The sequence below is a fragment of the Ochotona curzoniae genome, unplaced genomic scaffold (genome assembly GCF_017591425.1).
Source record: "Ochotona curzoniae isolate NIBS_2020 unplaced genomic scaffold, NIBS_Ocur_1.0 contig_908, whole genome shotgun sequence".
Classification (NCBI taxonomy): Eukaryota; Metazoa; Chordata; class Mammalia; order Lagomorpha; family Ochotonidae; genus Ochotona; species Ochotona curzoniae.
Genome location: NW_024466607.1, coordinates 16918326 through 16938008, shown reverse-complemented (window position 1 = coordinate 16938008; position 19683 = coordinate 16918326). Strand labels below are relative to the sequence as shown.

The 19683-nt window shown below is 48.3% G+C and overlaps 2 protein-coding genes across 2 annotated transcripts in view; one reads left to right on the top strand and one right to left on the bottom strand.

Annotated features, from left to right (window-relative positions):
* LOC121166008 (IQ domain-containing protein F2-like) overlaps positions 1-4170 on the bottom strand; it is a 28795-nt gene extending 24625 nt beyond the window's left edge. The window contains exon 1 of the mRNA XM_040995032.1: positions 4160-4170. The gene's annotated coding sequence lies outside the window, so the exon portion shown is untranslated. The remainder of the gene's footprint in view (positions 1-4159) is intronic.
* A 9364-nt stretch (positions 4171-13534) lies between these two features.
* IQCF6 (IQ motif containing F6) lies at positions 13535-14130 on the top strand. The gene is made up of 2 exons (XM_040995005.1): positions 13535-13591; positions 13762-14130. Exons 1-2 carry the CDS (start codon positions 13535-13537, stop codon positions 14128-14130), a joined length of 426 nt encoding a protein of 141 aa, XP_040850939.1.
* Positions 14131-19683: the final 5553 nt, after the last annotated feature.

Sequence of the window (19683 nt, the reverse complement as noted above, 5' to 3'; positions counted from 1 at the left end):
GTCTTTGAAGTTGTAAGCCCTGCCAGCATGTGCTCAGCTTGCCACCTGCAATTCTCCGGGTCCTGATGACTCACCTTGAACCAGCTCCTGGCAAATTCAATCTGCACATTTTAGAGGAAAACATTTTAAAAGCTTTGGACCGTCCTCCACTGCGTTCCCAGGTCATAGGTAGGGAGCTGGATGGAAGTAGAACAGCCAGGGCATGAACCGGTGCCCGAATGGGATCTCTGAATTTGCAAGGGGAGAATTACACTGGGAAATCCCACGCTTTGGAATTTGACTTCATGAATGAAATTATTTTAAAGTATTGCATGTAATTACCCTCAGTAGATTATAGATGAGACATCAATGAATTTTATATTCAGCCTTGGTCTCACCCCCGAGACATCTCTTCACGATGTGTGTGCAAATATTTCTAAATCTGCTTCTCCTCCAGATCCCAAATCCCAAGCCCTCTAGTCTGATTTCAGCCTCTGGCGCCATCTGTCCTCTCTGTGTAACTACACTGCACGTGCCCAATCCCGCCTGTGGAGACCTCGGTCCCTGTCCCTGTTTAACATCTAATAAATACTCAATAAATCAGTATTGAGAGAAGAGCCCGATTCGAAATCACTTCAATAAACCACAGGCCACTGAGATCCAGGTTATGGACAAGCTCCAGCCCTTGGCCCCCAAGCCTGCTTGTAGTTGCCAAGCCACAGTCAACTCAGAACTTCTCTCCCAAGGGAAGCCCGGCTATGGCCGGGGGCTGTTAGTGAAGGCCAAGCATGAGGCAAGCCCAGCCAGATCTGCACCAAAGTCTCCCGCACATGAGAGGGCCACGTCAGCCACATGTGTGTTTTCTGTGAACTGGCAGCGCTAGCTGTTGGCATTGCTGCGCACAGAACAAGGGGTTTACAGAATGCGTTGTTTAGTTCCAGCACTGCCGGTTCTGCCACCAGCAAGCCCCGCGCTGACGGTTTCTCTCCACAAGAGGGAGCTAGTCAGCAGGGAAACGAAAAGGCTGCGGGAAACGCTGAAAGATTGTTGTGAAGTTTCCTCCTTTCTTTGATTTTGTTACCATGGAGGAAAACAGTTCACTGTTAAAAAATCCTGAGAACCGAACATCGAAGGCATCAGGATGATAATGAGCTTTTCGATTCATCTCTTATCTTCAAGAGAAGGTTGGAATTCTTTTGTCAGTATTGCGTCACATTCCGAACGGTTTGCAGTAGGACAGCTCCTGAATTGCATTAGGGAATATAACTTCCTAAGCAATAACAGGGACCCCGCTGCATCCTTGGCGGGGGCCGCTGGGAGATGACTGTCACTCAGAGTGACGGCTCTCTCCTGGAGGAGGTATTTTCCAGTTCATACTGTCATGAAAATCAGCACCGAAAGAAAACATTTTAAAATGCAGGCCATCAGATCACTGCAGACGAACAGTTAGACCAGCATTTGAAAGGCTCGCATGCCATGTCCCAGGGCCTGGAGTTGAGTTCTGCCTCTACTTTCTATCCAGCTTCCTGCTAACACGCATGGGAGGCAGCGGGTACTGGCCCATGACACACACATGCAGGAGACCCTGGCTCCTGGACTTAGGGCTTGGGCCAGAGCTGGCTGTTCAACGCATTTGGAAAATGAAAGAGTGGATAGTCTGTCTCTTCCGCCCCCCCCTTTCTCCTCCTCATCCCTGCTTTTAAAAATAAATAAAATAATTATTTATCAAAAGCACCTAAAATAACACGCCATAAAAAAAAACTCACAGAGAACATGAAGAGACAGTTCACAGACAAGAAGCAGCTGGAAAAAGAGATTTGAATGTGTGAGGATGCGAAACTCACACACGAAGAATCAAAGAACGGCTTGATGACAGGTCCTCCGGGCTGTGGAGGGCGGCGAGGAGCCACATTCTGCGCCACTGATCAGCATGTAAAGCAGCAAAATATCTTCGGATTGCAGTTTCATAACGTCCATCAAAACTGCAAAGGCACAGACTGCGAGCTCCAACACTTCCACTGTGGGGATTTCTCCTACAGAAATATTCCCCTAAAAGTTAGTACCCACCTGCCATGAAAATTCCATTAGGGCAATGCATGAAGAGAAACTGTCAGCCGATCTGATTTAGGTAAGGAAATATGAGCAAAGTGAATCCAATGATGTTTTCAAATCATGTCGGAAGGAATACAGTTCAACCCCCCCCCCCCAACCCCCCCCCCCGCCAAGTGCAAGTATGCCTGCCAGTATCCTTAGCTGTAAACAGCACCAACGGTTCATATGCAGCTCAGCAGAAAATAAGCAGAACTGAGACGATGTTGGGTAGCTCGCTATTTTTTCAGAAAACAGGTGGACCAAGAAGCCATGGGGCGGTGGTGTCATGGCGTAGTAGACTAAGCCTTCTTTGGCAGTGCCGATATCCCGATATGGGCGGAGCTAACCAGATCCAGGCTGATTTGCCTAAGAAAGCAGCATTCCTTAAATCCCTGCACCCATGTGAGAGAAACAGAAGAAGCTCCTGGCTCTGGTTTCAGAGCGGCTCAGCTCCAGCAGTTTTAGCCATTTGGGGAATGAATCAGTAGATGAAAGATCTTTTTCTCTCTTTCACACTATAAGTCTGCCTTTCAAATAAATGTGGCTTTCTATATTTTTTCAAAGATTTATTATTTTCATTGGGAAGTCAGATTTACAGAGAGAAGGAGAAACAAAAAGATCTTCTATATGCTGGTCCACTCCCCAATTGGCCACAATGGCTGCAGCTGAGCCAATTTAAAGCCTTGCTTTGCATGCGCTGGAATCCCATAGGGGTGCTGGTTCGTGTCCTAGCTGCTCCACTTCCCACCCAGCAGCCTGATATGGCCTGGGAAAGCAATCAAGGACGGCCCAAAGCCTTGAGACCTTGCACCCACGTGGGAGACTCGGAAGGACTCCTGGCTCCTGGCTTTGGATCGACCCAGCTCTGGCCATTGCAGCCGGTTGGGTAGTGAATAATCAGATGGAAGATCTTCCTCTCTCTCTCTCCTCCTCTCTGTATATCTGACTTTCCAATAAAAATGAAATAAATCTTAAAAAAAGAAGAAGAAGAAGCTACATAATTGGGCAAGAGATAGCCAGGAAGCCCGCTTGCTGAAGATCCCAGGACTAGCATGTTAGTCTGGTTTTCTGAACCCCAAGCACCAGAATGAAAACCAGTAATGGGTACATTTGATTGGACAAATCTGTCATGTGTCTGCTAAAGCAGGTAGGGGAGATGGGGAACTAGCAAGTGGCATTTCTAGGCTCAAACTTAGAGGCAGGCCCTCTCTAATCCAGGAGCTAAGGAAAGCCCTCAACATGGGAAGGAGGCTCAGGGGTTGGGCCTAAAGCACAGCCCAGTCCTCCACTGCCAAGTGTCCCCAGGAGCAGATCCAAGTATGCTGGCCACACAACAGGTCTAACAGGAACCCACGTGCTCCCTCTGCTGTTGTGGGGAAAAGAACTGCATTCATATTCATTTGAAAGTCTGTATTTAAAGAAACCAATAAATACTGCTTTGATTTTTTTTTAAGATTTATTTATTTTGGGGCCTGGTGCGATAGCCTAGTGGCTAAAGTCCTCACCTTGCATGCACCAAAATCCCATGTGGATGCTTCTTCATGTCCACCTGGCCCAACTCCAGCTGTCTCAGCCATTTGGGGTGAATTTTCTGTCTCTCCTCTCTTTTTGTCCATCTGCATTTCAAAGAAATAAATATTTTCTTAAAAAAATAATTACAATGAACCAGGGAATGTCCATTGGTAAGGATATGGATGAGTAAATGGTGCTACTTACTGTTGATGTAATATTATTAATTAAGAAATGGTGATTTGGTAGTACTTCCACAAAGTATTGTAAAGTAAGAGAAGCCAGGTGTAAAAGACACAACCTCCTCTTGCAAAGCCAAGACAAACCCCCACATGTAAAACAAATGGATAGATTTTTTCCAAGGTACTCAGCTGCACCCTGGGGCAAGGGAGGGAGAGGGGAGGAACATTTATATGAATACAAAAACATCTAGCAAAGTAAAATTCTCAATGTCTGACATCTAAGCAAAAATTACCAGACATACAGAAAATGCAAAGCATCATGAACAACAACAACAAAAAAATCAATCAAAGCCGAATCAACCATCAGAGCTAGAAGACAAGGACATCAAAACAGTTACTACACTGCGTTTCTTATGGTCAAAAAGTTCAAGATAGAGAGACATGGAAGATATAAAAAAAAAGGCTCCATAGTGAACTCCTAGAGATGAAAATGCAGCCATCAGTAGCTAGGAAGATGTCCGGTAGGAAACATACAAACTTAAATAATTGAGAACTGAAAGAAAGTGTCGTCAGTGAACTGTGGGACGCGCAGAGATCTGATAGGTATGAAGTTGAAGTCCCAGAGGAGAGGGAGAGTGAGGACAAGACGGGAAAAACGATTTGGAAAAAAATATGGCCGAAAAATGATCAAAGGTGCTGAAAACCAGAAGCTCACAGACCCAGGAAGATCAATGAAAAGGCCGGCATAAGTAACCGGAAGGAAACCAGCGACAATGAGGCTCTGGCCACCAGCCACATGAATGAACTTGGACAGGGCCCTCCAGCCCCAGTCAGGCCTATAGGGTCAGCTGTCCAGTCAACGTTTTATTTACACGTTCATTTTTTAAATTTAATTTGAAAGTGAGAAGGAGCGAGAGCGCTCCCATCTGCTGAGCCACTTCCCAAATGCTTGCAACAGCTGAGCGAGGCTGGGCCTCCCACATGGGTGGCAGGAACCCACGTGCTTGAACTGTCACCTGCTGTCCCCTAGGGTGCTGTCATTGGGAACCCAGCTGAGACTGGAACCCAGGTACCCAGATACGGGATGTGGGTGTCCTAAGTGGGATGTTCATGGCCACACCAAGCACCAGCCCACGTCCAGCCAATGCATTGACTATAGCCTCAATAGAGACCCCGAGGTGGAGGGGTAAGACACTCCTGAATCCCTGATGCATGGAAGCTGGGAGGTGCCGGGTGTCAGTTGCTTGGCCTGCACACACATACACCTCACAGAATCTCCCATTTAAAAGCTAAACAGGAGTCATTTCAGCTCTGTGCATACTCTGAAAAAAGAGAAAAGCAAAAAAGCCAGATCTCGAGTTTGGAATAATCCTCTTCCTGGATCTTCAAGAATCCACATCTCCAGTTACAAAATGAGCAGCTGCTCCTGGCAGAGGTAGACTTCTTGAATCCCATATGTGCTTTCAAGACCAAAGGAAATGAATAAATCTCCTAGAGAGAGGGAGGGAGAGAGAGAGCAAGACAGCCAGCCAGTCTGACAGATACAGGTCACCCATCCAATGGTTCATTGCCACATCATGTGAGACTTGGGGTTTCTCTTAGACTCTCAGCAGGCCACATGGAGGACTGTTGGACAGGCGTTAACACACCTCTGTTCCCCTAGAATAGAGAAAGAACCCTTGCTGGAAGTGCTTGCTATAAGGGGACTGTCCCTTGTGCCACCATGTGTGGGTACAGATGGGGAATGACAGCTCTTCATGTTCAATGAAACCAGTGGCACCAGCGTTTAACACTCTTCAAATAATCCCACATCACCTTCCCTCTAGAGTCTAAATTTAACCCCAACTAGCTATTCAGGCTGTTCGGCTCTGAGCCACCCCATCGCGGCCTGAAGTTAAACCCTCCACTGCCAAGTGCTCACAGTTTTTTTCTGGTTCAAGGTCATGTGTGCACTTACGATTTATACTATCTATAGCTGGAAACATTTCACTTAATAGGGGAAAAAATGTCACTCCAGCCTTGGCACCACCAAGGACCCCACAAAATTACCCGATTCTGGGATTCCTTTAGTCAGTCTCCATACGCCCTGCACGGGACCTCCACATCATGAATAGACAGTGTGGCCCTAGTCCAAGCCTCAGGCTCCCTATCTCGGGTTGCTGCTGGGAAAGCACCCCTCACGTACACCCCACCAGAGACGAGCACACCCCTGATGACTGTACCCACACACACCCTGGCCAAATGGATCCTAGCACGCCAATAGAGTCCCAGCCAAGACAACGTGGACAGCACCACTCTTTCTACACCCAGGCCATTGAAGCCTGACAGACCTCCGCAGGACTTGGCCATGGGACTCAGAGGGGGCCGCTCTCAATCTCCCCATGACAGCCTCTTGGCTTGACACTGTACTGAGCCAATATTCTCTGTGCCTGCCATGAGCCTCCCGCCTGCCATCCAATACATCCTGGGAGGCTCCATGACACCTGCCAGGGAGCCCTGGCTGGCTGCAGTGTGTGTGCACACCCGCTACAACATCACTAGAGCTGTCAACAACCTTACTGTCTTCTGGCCACATAGCTCCCCTGGAGCTGAGCTGAGCCCTGTAGCCTCCTGGGCTGGAGCCACTGTGATTTCTATGGGAACAGGGATTTTTCCACCACTATGGGGACAGTGATCTTGCCTACCACACTGCCTATTACCATCCTCACCCCCCTCTTCCACCTCAGGTGCAGCCTCCGGGGTCTCCCCCACCACAGATGAGGACCACTCAGCCCCTGTCTCATTGTCTCCTCTTCAGAGATCTGGAGCCCCAGTATTTTCCTAAAGTGGTTGACGTCAGAGCCATGCTTCACAGGAGACGCAGGTGTTGGGCTTGTCGTTATTTCAAACCAAAGCTTCTCCCCGAAGCGGACAGTCTGATCCCTCCTGATTTTGCTTGATTGTCAGCAAGCCAACCCAGGTCCCTGACAGCCAAGTCACTCAGTGTCTAAATGCAGCTTTGTTTCTCTGGGTTACCATGCAGAGTTCATTCTTCACATACCTGCTTTAGATTTAACCCAACCTGGGGACACATGGGAGCTTGCATCACTCTCTGTCTCTCCATGCTTAGAGCTAACACGATCCATCTTGGAGCTTTCCAATGCATCCATGAGAGTAGAGCCTGTTCCTACAGAACCTGGGACTCATCTGCATTTTATTTCCACATCTGCACTCCTTTTGCTATTCCCGCTCCCCTGCCAAATGCAAGGGTGACAACAGTGTCTGGACTCAAGTTCCTAACTTCAAGCATGTCCTCACATCTTTGGGCCCTTCCCTGACATTTTAACTCATAAAGCATCCCATCCTTGACTCCCAGCTGGGCCACGTGCATCCATCCATGGCAAACTGTTTTCCTTCTCATCCTCTTGGGAAGAGGATTGTCATTCTCACTAGGGTGAGTGCTGCCATTCCCTCCATGTGATATAGCAAGTCATTCAGAGAGTGTGTCAGCCTTGGTGGCTGATAGACACTGGTTCCTGCACAGCCTTGCCCTGATGCAATGCTCACATGATGGCCAGCCCAGATGGCATTAAGTAATCGCCTCACCCGCATGTTGTCTGTGTGTGTCTCTGTGTCTTCACATTGTTAAAGGGGTGTATAGGGGGTGGGGGTGGTTCTGCACCATCTGGGGAGCAACCTGCTCCATGCACATAAATAACTCTGGTCCAGTGCAAGCCAATCTAAAAGCTGGAGCTCAACAAGCATGAATCTCTCATAACCCTATCCAGGTCTGCAACAGTCACACTCTGGCTCCCGTGGAAGGTTGTGACCTGTTGGTCTGTCCTGACCTGCACAATGGCACGCATGGCTGCACGCAACAGGTGCCTTCCGATTGCTTGTGTGGGTAAGGACACTCACTGCCTTCAATGTGTCCATTACTCAGACGACACCGTCACTAAGCTCTAAGTCCACACCCAGGCCTGACTTTATCAGCCTTCAGGCTCTGCACATGAGAAAGGGAGGACGACACCAAAAACCAGAAACAAACAAATGAAATCAGTTTTACTGCAGTGTTCTACCAAGCTTTGTTTTGGATCTTTGTTAGACAAATTGCTAAGAATTACATGTTACTATAGCCTTAAGGATCTGACGAAGCCAATACCACGGCATAGTAGGTTAATTCTTTGGCGTCACAAGTGACTGATGGTTCGAATCCTGGCTGCTCCACTTCCAACCCAACTCTCTGCTAATGCGCTCTGAAAACAGCAAAAGATGGCCCAAGTGCTTGGGCCTCTGCACCTACATGGGAGACCAAGAAGAAGCTCCTCGTTCCTGGCTTCAGATGGACCCAGTTGCAGCCAATGAGGTCATGTGGGGAGTAAACCAATGAATGGAAGATCTCTCTGTCTTTCCTTCTCTCTGTAACTCTACCTTTCAAATAAAAATAAATAAATCCTAAAAAATATATGTATATAATAAAAGAAATTGTGACTACTTTTTTTTTAAAGATTTATTTTTATTATTTTTTTATTGGAAAGGCGGATATACAGAGAGGAGAGACAGAGAGGAAGATCTTCCATCCGATGATTCACTCCCCAAGTGAGCGCAACGGCCGATGCTATGCCAATCCGAAGCCAGGAGCCTCTTCCGGGTCTCCCACGCGGGTGCAGGATCCCAAAGCTTTGGGCCGTCCTCAACTGCTTTCCCGGGCCACAGGCAGGGAGCTGGAAGGGAAGCGGGGCTGCCAGGATAGAACCGGCACCCATATGGGATCCCGGGTGTGCAAGGCTAGGACCTTAACCACTGCGCCACCGCACCGGGCCCAAGAATTTGTGACTACTTTAAAACTGACTATATGTGAATAAACTTTGTGTATTTTTCATTTGATCATTGTTTATAGCCTCGGCTTATGTCCTGCTAAACTATGGTCTTACAACTTTGTGTCTGCTGAGTTCTTCATTTAGTAGAGTATGAAGCATTTGCAGCATAAATTCAGAATGTGTTAAGCATGTTGTCTCAAAAATAATAAATTATGAAGTTGAAAAAAACATCATTATTAGAAAAAAAGAAACAAAGAAAGTGAAAGCCATTACCAAGCTGTAAACTGTATTGTTGACAAGTGTCACTGACAAATGTGGTCAGAGAGGTGAAGATGTCCCCGTATTCACACAGCTCCTTCTGCGCCCACCCGGTGCTTGGGAGTTTTTGGTTTGTTTGGGTCGGGATTTGTTCCAGGAGCTTAGCTGGCCACAAAGCCAACAGAACAGGGCTCCAGAACCACACACAACTGAGGATACAATTTACAGTCAGAGTTCAGAAAACAAACAGCAACGGTGACTCGGCACACCCATTGTGTCCGGGGAAGGGGATGATGTGATGTGCGCATCTGCCACACAATACTACATGAGACATACAGCTTTCAGCAAAAATTATAAAGTGAACAAAGACACGGGCAAGTGGAACTGACACGCAGGAGGCCAAGAAGCCGAAACAAGTTGGTAGGCAGCAGCTCAGACACGGTGCTGGCGTTCAAGTAAAATAAGTCTTTTTTTTTTAAATGGTCAATTTGATGTCACATGAGTTTTACTTTGATTCATACAAAAACATTCACAACCATACACAAAGCAGCATCGTGCGTTTCTTTCAGCAGGTGGATCCGCAGTGTCTATAAATATCTAACTGGGATGCCCGCCAAGCTAACACCAAGAGTAACATGGGAGAGGAAATTGCGAAAACCAAGTAAATTTGGGGTTTGAAACAGGTGAATTCTTACAAGAATAGATCCATGTTGTTCATATTTAATTAAAAATCTACTATTTTAATAGAACAGTTAAGTCAATGATATGAGCTATAGGGTATGGAGGACTACCCGGGAGAAATTCTCATGAAACAGGAACTTTCCATTTTAGGTGCTTCTGCTCATTGAAATTTCAGCAACAGGCGTGTACTATATTTACAATCAGGGGGGAAAAAATCAAGCAAGAAGAGCACAGGAAGCTAGGGGAAAATCGACGAGAAAATAGTGACCCGGGAGAGAGACCTGGGGAATGTGGCAAGAAACGGGAAGCTTGCGCTACCCCAGATCCACATCTGCTGTTCTTTGGAATATCCGCGAAACTGTGATCGCATGAGGGTTGGCAAGTGTCTCCAAGGATGGCAGAGAAGGCCACGCCCACAGCCCCTTGAAAATGATCTCTCTATTTATGCTCATTGGAAAGACAGTTTGCAGAGAGAAGGAAAGACAGAGAGCTCTTTCATCCACTGCTTCACTCCTCAAATGGCTCCAGCGGTTGGGGTTGAGCCAGTCTGAAGCCAGGAGCCAAGAGCTTCTTCTGGATTTCCTACATGGATGCAGGGTCCCATCCTCCACTGTTTTCCCAGGCCACAAGCATGGAGTTGGATGGGAATGGAGCAGCTGGGACATGAACTAGCGCCTCTATGGGATGCTGGCACTTGGAAGTGGAAGATTAACTAGTTGAGCCATTGCGCCAGACCCAGATGTGATCTCTCTGGGATTTGATAGTTTGATTCAGGCCTTACAGTAGCTGCAACCAACGTCTGCTCAGCCTGATGAAGCAGCACTAGAGGAAGTGGCAGGCTGCAAAGAGGCTAGCCAGACTCCCCAGTGAACAGTGATGTAGCCATGGTAGGAGGCAACAGGCACCAGGAGGAGCTAGGAGTGGTGCATGGTCCTACCAGCTGCCAGCACCCGGCAGGTGCTCAGGCAGAAGACAGAATGGTGAAACGCATGCTAACCCTAGAGCCAGAGTGACCTTCCAACTCCCAGCATCTCTGTGCCTCCTGCCTTGGCACTCCCAGCCTTAACTGGCATTGCAGGAGGCATGGCTGCACAGAAGCAGCACTGCAGTGCACAGGGCTTTTGTGGGACACAAGGCTTACATGATGTGCAAAGCCTTCCTCTGAAAAGCCAGCCACAAATCACAGGGAGAAAGCATTTAGTATCTAGCTGGAATTAAAAGAGTCACAGTTTAAGAATTTCTTAAAAGTTGGCCAAGTGTTGTGCAGTGGATTAAGCCTTAGCATACAACGCTGTCATCACATATCTGGGTGCTGGTTAACCGCCAGCTGCTTTGCTTTCAAGCCAACTTTCTGGTTATGTGCCTGTGGAAACAGCAGAGGATGGCCCAAGTGCTTGGGCCCCTGCACCCACATGGAAGACCTGGATAGAGTTCTAGAATCTCTCGGGCTTTTTAGCCTCATCCAGTTTCTGTAACTCTGCCTTGCAAATAATAATACTCTTTTTTAAGAGCCACCAAATTTCTCAAAAACAACAATGTTTATGCTAACTATCCCACTTCTCTACCATTTTTTCCTGTATCTCAGCCACATCAATTTTAGTACTTCTTCATATGATTTTTTAAAAGCATTGTTTGCTTTTTTATTTGAAAGATTTATTTATTTTTATTACAAAATCAGATATACAGAGAGGAGGAGAGAAAGAGAGGAAGAGCTTCCGTCCAATGAGTCACTCCCCAAGTGAGCACAACGGTCAGTGCTGTGCCGATCCGGAGCCAGGAACTTCCCCCAGGTCTCCCAAACAGGTGCAGGGTCCCAAAGCATTGGGATGTCCTCGACTGCTTTCTTAGGCCGCAAGCAGGGAGCTGGATGGGAAGTGGAGCTGCCGGGATTAGAACTGGTGCCTACATGGGATCCTGGCGCGTTCAAGGTGAGGACTTCAGCCACTAGGCCATGCCGCCGGGTCCCCTCATATGATTTTTTTTTTTTTAAGATTTATTTATTTTTATTGGAAGGGCAGATCTACAGAGAGAAGGGGATGCAGAAATATCTCCTGTCTGTTGGTTTATTCCCCAAGTGGGTGTTGTGCAATGGCCAGAGCTGAGCTAATCCAAAGCCAGGAGCCAGGGACCCACGCGGGTACAGGGTCCCAAGGCTTTGGGCCATCCTCTGCTGCTTTGCCAGGCCACAAGCAGGGAGCTGGATGGGAACTGGAGCAGCTAGGGCACGAACTGGTGCTCATATGGGATCTCAGTATGTACAAGGTGACGATTTCACTACTGAGCCACTGTGCCAGGCCCCCACATATGATCTTTTTAAACATATTTATTTATTTATTTGAAAATTGGAGTTACAATGAGAGGAAGATACAGAGATCTCCCATCTGCCAATTTATTCCACAAATGTCCACAACAGCGAACGCTGAGCCAGGATGAAGTCAGGAACTTCATCTGCGTGTCCCACATGGATGGCAGGGGCCCAGACACTTGGGGGTACCTTCTCCTCTTATTTCCAGGCCATTAGCAGGGAGCTGGACAGAAAGCAGAATGTCTGGGACTTGAACTGGTACTCCATAGGTGGAGTTTAACCCCTGGCCCTGCTCAACACTTTTTTTTTTTAATTATTTACTTATGGACCAGGTGCCGTGACCTAGCGGCTAAAGTCCTCACCTTGATTGCGCCGGGATCCCATATGGGCACCGGTTCTAATCCCAGCAGCTCCACTTCCCATCCAGCTCCCTGCTTGTGGCCTGGGAAAGCAGTCAAGGATGGCCCAAAGCTTTGGGACCCTGCACCCACGTGGGAGGCCCGGAAGAGGTTCCTAGTTCCCAGCTCCAGATCGGCACAGCACCTGCCGTTGCAGCCAATTGGGAAGTGAATCATCAGATGGAAGATCTTCCTCTCTGTCTCTTCTCCTCTCTGTATATCTGACTTTGTAATAAAAGATAAATAAATCTTTAACAAAAAAAAAAAAACTATTTACTTATGAAACACACACACACAGAATGAAAGACAAAGATTCCCAATGGCTAGTTTACTCTCTCAAACAGCTACAACAGTGTGAGCTGGACCAAGCTGAAGGTGGGATCCAGGAACTCCATCTGGGTTTCCCACAGAGGTGGCAGCAGCGTCCTGGGATCTGCACCAGCAGGAAGCTGGAGTCAGGAGCCAGAGCCCGGCCTTGAACCCAGGCACTCAGATACGGGATGTGAGTGTTTTAACCGGTGTCTTAATTGCTAGACTTTGAGATCCACCCCAAGCTCCTCACTTTGCTATTGCCCATTGCCACTTAACTCCTGCTGCTGGAGGCATGTTTCTAACGTGGCAGCATCACTCTCCTTCCCTGACTTCACATCATGACCCAAGGTGAATTCTATGACTGCAGAGTGACAAGGGGCAGTTCCCTGCTTCCAAAGGCAACTGCACCACATGAAAGCTGTGTTGCTCAACCCAAGCCAAGCATGTTCTGACCCAGCCTTCCTTTAGTGCCACCCCCACACCTCCCAGGAAGGGGCAGTTGACAGAGGGAGCCAGAAGACTTCTCCAATTACATCCAAATGGCTTTCACCATTTCACACGAAAGTCTGGGAACACATTCCCACACCACCCTTCAGAAAATCCATACCGGCTGTGTATGGATCCTCCCAGCAATACCACTTACTTATAGGAAGGCCACCCGTATCTCTCTTGACTGCCACCAGCAGGTGCAGGAGCTGGGGACTGAAGGATGTGGACACAGCAAGACTTACAATGCCCGCTGGATCTGCTCATAAAGGGAAGGCATGAGATGGTGGTGGGCATCCCTCCCCGCCAAGCATGGGAATCCAGAAAGCAAGTGACTCGTCCCATCCCCAGAGAGGCGAGGCAGGGGAACAGGAATGTGAGGTGTAGTTCAGCTTTGGGCAAGCAGCACCTGAAAGTGGAGATGGGCGGGGTCCCCTGGGTATGCCTAACAGTTAAGGGCGGAGCTGGAGCCCAGAGTGACCCAAGTGATGGACCACTGATCTGGTCAAGACCAGGACCACGAACATGCGAACCATGAGTGAAGCCGTTAGAACGGGGGACTGCCTGGAGAATGATGAGCAGTGTCTCAAGGTGAGAATGGGGTTGCATGGGCTTGATGGATGGGGCCAAAAGCACAAGAGAAAGCAGGGGTCCGTCTTCCTCCGGCCCAGCCCCTTTTCCTATCAGGTCCCAGAGGTGGGGCTTGGAACAGAAAGGCGGTCTGCTGAGCTTCTCCATGCTTTTCCTTTGCCCTCAAGCAGTTGGAGAAGGCAGCCACAAAGATCCAGTCATGGTGGCGTGGCAACGTGGTGCGCAGGACATTACTGCACATGGCACTCAGGGCCTGGATCATCCAGTGCTGGTGGCGGTCCATGCAAGCCAAGATGTTGGAGCAGAGACGGCGCCTGGCGCTGAAACTCTACACCTGCCAGGAGTGGGCGGTGGTGAAGGTGCAGGCGCAGGTCCGAATGTGGCAGGCCCGCAGGCGGTTCCTCCAGGCGCGCCAGGCAGCCTGTGTCATCCAGTCACGTTGGCGCGGGCATGCCAACCACTCCCGGGGCCTGATTCGGGGCCACTATGAAGTCAGAGCCAGCCGGCTGGAGCTCGACATCGAAATCCTCATGACCTAGATCTCTGCCCTTTCTCCCTGCCCCCAATAAAGACACTTAACCTCATGTTTGGCCCCCTGACTTTCCTGCCATGCACGTGGCAAGATTCCCCAGGGTAGTCTGGAACCATTGACCCCAGAACACCCACCTGGGCACCTGCCACTACTGGTGCCCCCTGTTGATCCAGCATCCTCAGGGCCCCATGTCAAGCTCTTGGCACTTCCGCTGGCCTGACTCTGGCTGCTTCCACAGCAGTAGACTGAAGACTCTGCCTGGACATCCACATTCACAATAAGACACCCAGAGGTAACAGGCTCTGGCGGTAGCCAGCAACAGCTAGGAGGCCAGGAGTTCAAGGCTCATGCTGGAGGGGCCCGTGGGGCTAGGGCAGGGCTTGGCAAGGACTCTTCCCTTCCCCTGGACAAGGACAGGCACCATGGCTGCTGGAGGAGGCCACAGCTTGGGCTCCAGGGTCTCCCTCTGGTGGATCCTACACTAGGGGTGGGTGCAGGGGTCAGGAGTCTTCCTAGGTTTCACACAGAGCAAGGCTTTCCCCAGCCGTTAGCTCTGTGTGTGTATGTGTGTGTGTGTGTGTGTGTGTGATTTTACCCTCATACTGGCCCCACCTCCAGGCCAGCCTGATTGGGCTTACCGCTATCTCAGTAGCCATCTGTGCACACAAGCACTCCCCTCCCTGCAGAGCATCCATGGTGATGACTGTCCCCTCCCCGCACTTCCACGCCCTGGCATAAAGAAGTTCTTGATCAGTTTTGTTTGTACAAAGCTGGAATTGTTCAAGTTCAGTTCCAGTGAGCAGTCTAGAAGCAAGAGCTTCTTATGCAAAGAGCTGCAAGGGAAAAAACAAGAATGTATGCCCCGGATTCCTGCAGCTGGGCTTTCACACTAAGTATCAATAAGGAGCCTAGCATAGGGTTTGGCCTTCAAGAGTGACCTTGAATCTTCAGAGTGAAAATGGCACTATGAATGCATATGTTGGGTATAGCAAGTATGAGCCAGGACCCCCGCCTCCCAGACAAAGCAGGCAGTAAGTGCTAAGCTGGAGTGTGAACAGGGTGGCGGAGGAGGCTTGGGGGGAACTCATGGATGGGGGAAGTCACACAGGGCCACACAGGAAGGGACAAGTCCACCATGGCCCTGGGACAGAGGGGAAAGGGCCTGCAGCCCCTCCCTGGGGGAAAACATGAAGGTCTCTGAGGATACACCCTAAGGGGACTGCATTGCTCACAAGCAAACAGCAGCGCAGGCCAAGGGAGGTGCCACTGGCAGATGTGGGGGCTAGCCCCATGTGCCCAGAGCTTCCTCTTTGGGGGTGAAAATAGTCACAGGGGAGGCAAGAAGGACTGGAAGGATGAGTGCTCCCAAAGAGGGCTAGGATGGGGACAAGAAACTGCAGACACTGGGGACCTCACTCCCTGCCCCTAGCACCAACGCAGGCAGCATGGGCATAATGGGCTGAGGTCTGGGGGGTAGGTGGGTCATCAGTTGGGAGTGAGCTGAAGACAAACAGCACCCATGTACAAGCAAGACCTGCAAAAATCAGCCCAGAAGAGGAAGTGGGGCCATGAGCAGGACATAGCTGGAGCTGAGGGACGACTACTTGCTCTGCTTTTAGATATGTTTGAAAATTTTCTGCAATAAAAATACGAAAAGAAAAAATGAAAAGAATCTTAGCATAAATGCCATTAAGAATAAAAATTACTCTAGTAATTTCTCTATCAGTTAAGAGTTGCATGGAGGGATGGTGCCACAGTCATTCCCGCACCTACACAGCCAGAAAGAGAATCAGTTCATGGGGGCCTGGGCGTGTGGGTTTGCAGAATCTAGGGGTTTAGCACTGGCAGGGTGTGCAGGGACCTGGGGGTTCACATCCAGACAAGTGGAGTGAGCCTGGGAATCTCCCCATATGCTTGGTCCCAGGCAGGGGAGGGGAAAGCCCCAGGTTAGCGTGCTAGCCTGGTGTGCTGGTGGACTAGGCCTGGGGAACCTTGAACGGGCTTGGATCTTAGGTGTGTAGAAAGGTATGATCTCAGTTCAGCACATGTGCCAGGAGTTTGGGATCCTGGTGGACGGGCAGAGCTCCAAACCAGCACACCATCCAGGGCTTTGGAAGGCTAGACTAGGGAACCCACGTGTTCCTGGACACAGAGACTGTGGGAAGAGGAAAGACTGCTAAAGAAGTGTGTTGCAGGTGAGGAATGACTTTTTTTTTTAAGATTTATTTTATTTTTATTGGAAAGGCAGATATACAGAGAGGAGGAGAGACAGAGAGGAAAGATCTTCCATCTGTTGATTCACTCCCCAAGTGACTGCAACAGCCGGTGCTGCACCGATCCGAAGCCAGGCACCAGGTACTTCCTCCAGGTCTGCCACATGGGTGCAGAGTCCCAAGGCTTTGGACCATCCTCAACTGTTTTTCCAGGCCACAAGCAGGGAGCTAGATGGGAAGCAGGGCTGCTAGAATCAGAACCGGCGCCCATATGGGATCCCGGGAGTGCAAGGCGAGGACTTTAACCACTACGCTATGATGCCGGGCCCGAGGAATGACTTCTGAGGGACTCCCAACAACAAAGCCACTGTACTTGTAGGTATGTAAGGGGACTGAGACTGGACGGTTTGGAGGGAAGAAGCTGGAGGACCTTTATGGGTCAGAACTGCTCTAAGTTAAGGGTAAATAATTTGGCAGCCAAGAATAATCTCTAAAATTAAACAAATCAAATATAAAAAGTTGAATGCAGAGTTAAAACTAAATACTAAGATGACTGCATTAATCCAAAGAAGGCTACAAAAAAAAAAAAAAAACAGAAACAGATGGAACAAACACAAAGCAAATAGCACAACACTATTGAATATCAATAATGATAATGACTGTAAATGAACTAAACACTCTAAACACTCTGTTTAAGAGGAAGGTATCAGCAGACTGGGTTAAACACAGGTGCAAACAGTAAGACTCAATACACATTTTAGGAGGCCAATGTTGTGATATAGTGGATTACACCACTGCAGAGCAGGCATCCTGTATCAGATCGCCGGTAAGAATCCTGGCTGCTCTGCCTCCAACGGCAGCACAAGATGGTCCAAGCAGATGGATTCCAGCCATCCATATGGAGACCCTCCTGGCTCCTGACTCTAGCCTGGGCCAGCATTGGTTATTGTGGCCATGCTGGAAGTGAACCAGCAGATGGAAAATTTCTTTCTCTGAATCGCATCCTGCCTGTAGAATAAATAAATCTTTTAAAAAGACAGCATTTAAAACACAGCCACAGATAGATTGAAAGAGTAACAACAGAGTAAACTAGACCACGCAATCACTAATCCAAGAAAAAAGCTTGGCATAGCCATATTGGTTTCAAACATTGACTTCAAAGCAAGAACTGTAACTACAACTAATGATTGGCAACTCACACATGATAGAGAGCATTAAAAATCCTAATCACGTTCACACCTAAAGACAGCTTCACAACTGAATCAGAAACAGAAGCAAAGGGGGAAACAGACAACCCAGAATCAGCGTTTGAAGCATTAGTGTTCTTTCTCAGTCATTAGTAAAAGTGGACACAGTAAGATGGTAATGTAGACTTGAAAGCATCACTAATCAATTACATCCAAATAAAAAGCAGATTATTAAATGTAAGAACCACAGCAATGCAAATTTTTTTAAAAAATTAAGTTTTATTTCTAATAGTGTTTACATAGTTGAGAGGGATACACTCCTATGTGGGCCTCTGATTAGGGAGAGGAGGGTTGAGGTATGAAAGAAAGTGGGTGGGACAAATGTTTCAGTTCTTTTTATTCTCTTAATCTGCTGGGGTAGGGAGAGAAGGGAAACGTATATAGAGAGAAGAGACAGAAAGAAAGATCTTGCATCCATTAGTTGGTTCACTCTGCAAGTGGCCACAGTGGCTGGAGCTGAACCATTCCAGAGCCAGGAGCCAGGAGACTGTTCCCGGTGTCCCATGTGGGTGCAGGGTCTTAGGTGTGTAAGACAAGGACTGTAGCCACTACGCTCTGCACCGTGCCCAGAAGAACCCTTCTGATATAATTTGTATGAATGTTGGTACAATTGGTTCAGTTGTAACAGGAAAAAAGTGCAGATGCAAGTAGACATTATGTGATGGCAGAGTAAGTCACCACCTCAGATGCTTGCACATAATATAGGAAGGCTTGCAATCAAGTCCTGTCTCATTTATAAGTGAAATCTAAAAATATCAAAACTCACAGAAGTCTAGAGTAGAAGAATGATTGCCAAGGCTTACCTGGAGCATAACGGAAGATGGGAATGTAGAGATGTTGGCCCATGAATACAGCTTTTTCAGGCACACAGAATACACGATGGAGAGTTAGGGTACGGAGTGCCTAGGGTTCTTAGCTATATGTTGTGTGATTGAAAAGTGCTCAAAGAGGGGCCAGCACAATAGCTCAACTGGCTAATCCTCAACCTTGCACTGTTGGCAGGATCCCATATGGGCCCTGGCTCATGTCCCAATTCCTCTACTTCCCATCCAGCTTCCTGCGGATGGCCTGGAAAAGAGTGGAGGTTAACCCCAAGCCCTGAGGCTCTGCACCCATGTGGGAGACCCAGAAGACACTCCTGGCTTCAGATCAGCTCAGCTCCGGTTGTTGCGATCACTTGGGGAGTGAGTCATCGGACAGAAGATCTTCCTCTCTGTCTCTCCTCCTCTCTGTATATCTGACTTTCCAATAAAAATAAATAAATCTTAAAAAAAAAAAAGAATCAAGAGGTAAGTGACACCTACTGACAGAGTAGGTGGCATCAATGGCCTTCCTCCAGGGGATCTGTAAGTACCTACTGCTAAGGCTGGCTGCAGTGCCAAAATGCCAGGTTGTGTGGTCCATAGCTCCACGGCCAGATGCAGTGTTCATGCTAGTGGTGTGAATCACAAAGCCTCTGTGTACTTGCCAGTTTTGTTACTACAATGAAATACCTGAGATAAGCTACTTAGAAGAGAAAGAAGTTAAATTTTATTCTTGGCTTTGGAGGTTCCCAGTCAGAGAGGGTAACTGCTGGTTCAGCACTGGTGACAGCGCTCTTGCTGGTGGAGCTCCAAGGTGGACAGGGCATCCCAAGGTGAGAGGTCACTTCTAAAGCCATCAGGTCTAATCATGAAACTGTACCTTCATGACTCAGTCCAATCCAATCATCTCTGAAAACTCCACCTCCAAACACCACCATTTGTTTACCTCTTCACCCAGTAACATACACCCCTGGGGACCAAACTTTAAACACAGGAGACCTTTTGGGGGACATTCAATTTGCAAAGGGACACCCAAACCCATTTTCTCCAGGCAGTAGGCACTTCCTATTCGTGGTACAAGAAGATGGACAACTGGTCGACTCTCCTCAGACACTCTGGGAAAATAGAAATGTCTACTTCTCCATCTTAAATTTGGAGGGATCTTGCATGGGACAGCGTATCTTCCATGGTGAAGCGATGTCTGTGAAGTTGGATAACTTAATTCAGTTTTGCTTCACATTCATTTTCTTCAATTAGAGTCAAGTAAAATTAAACCTTCACTAAAAAAAAAAATAGA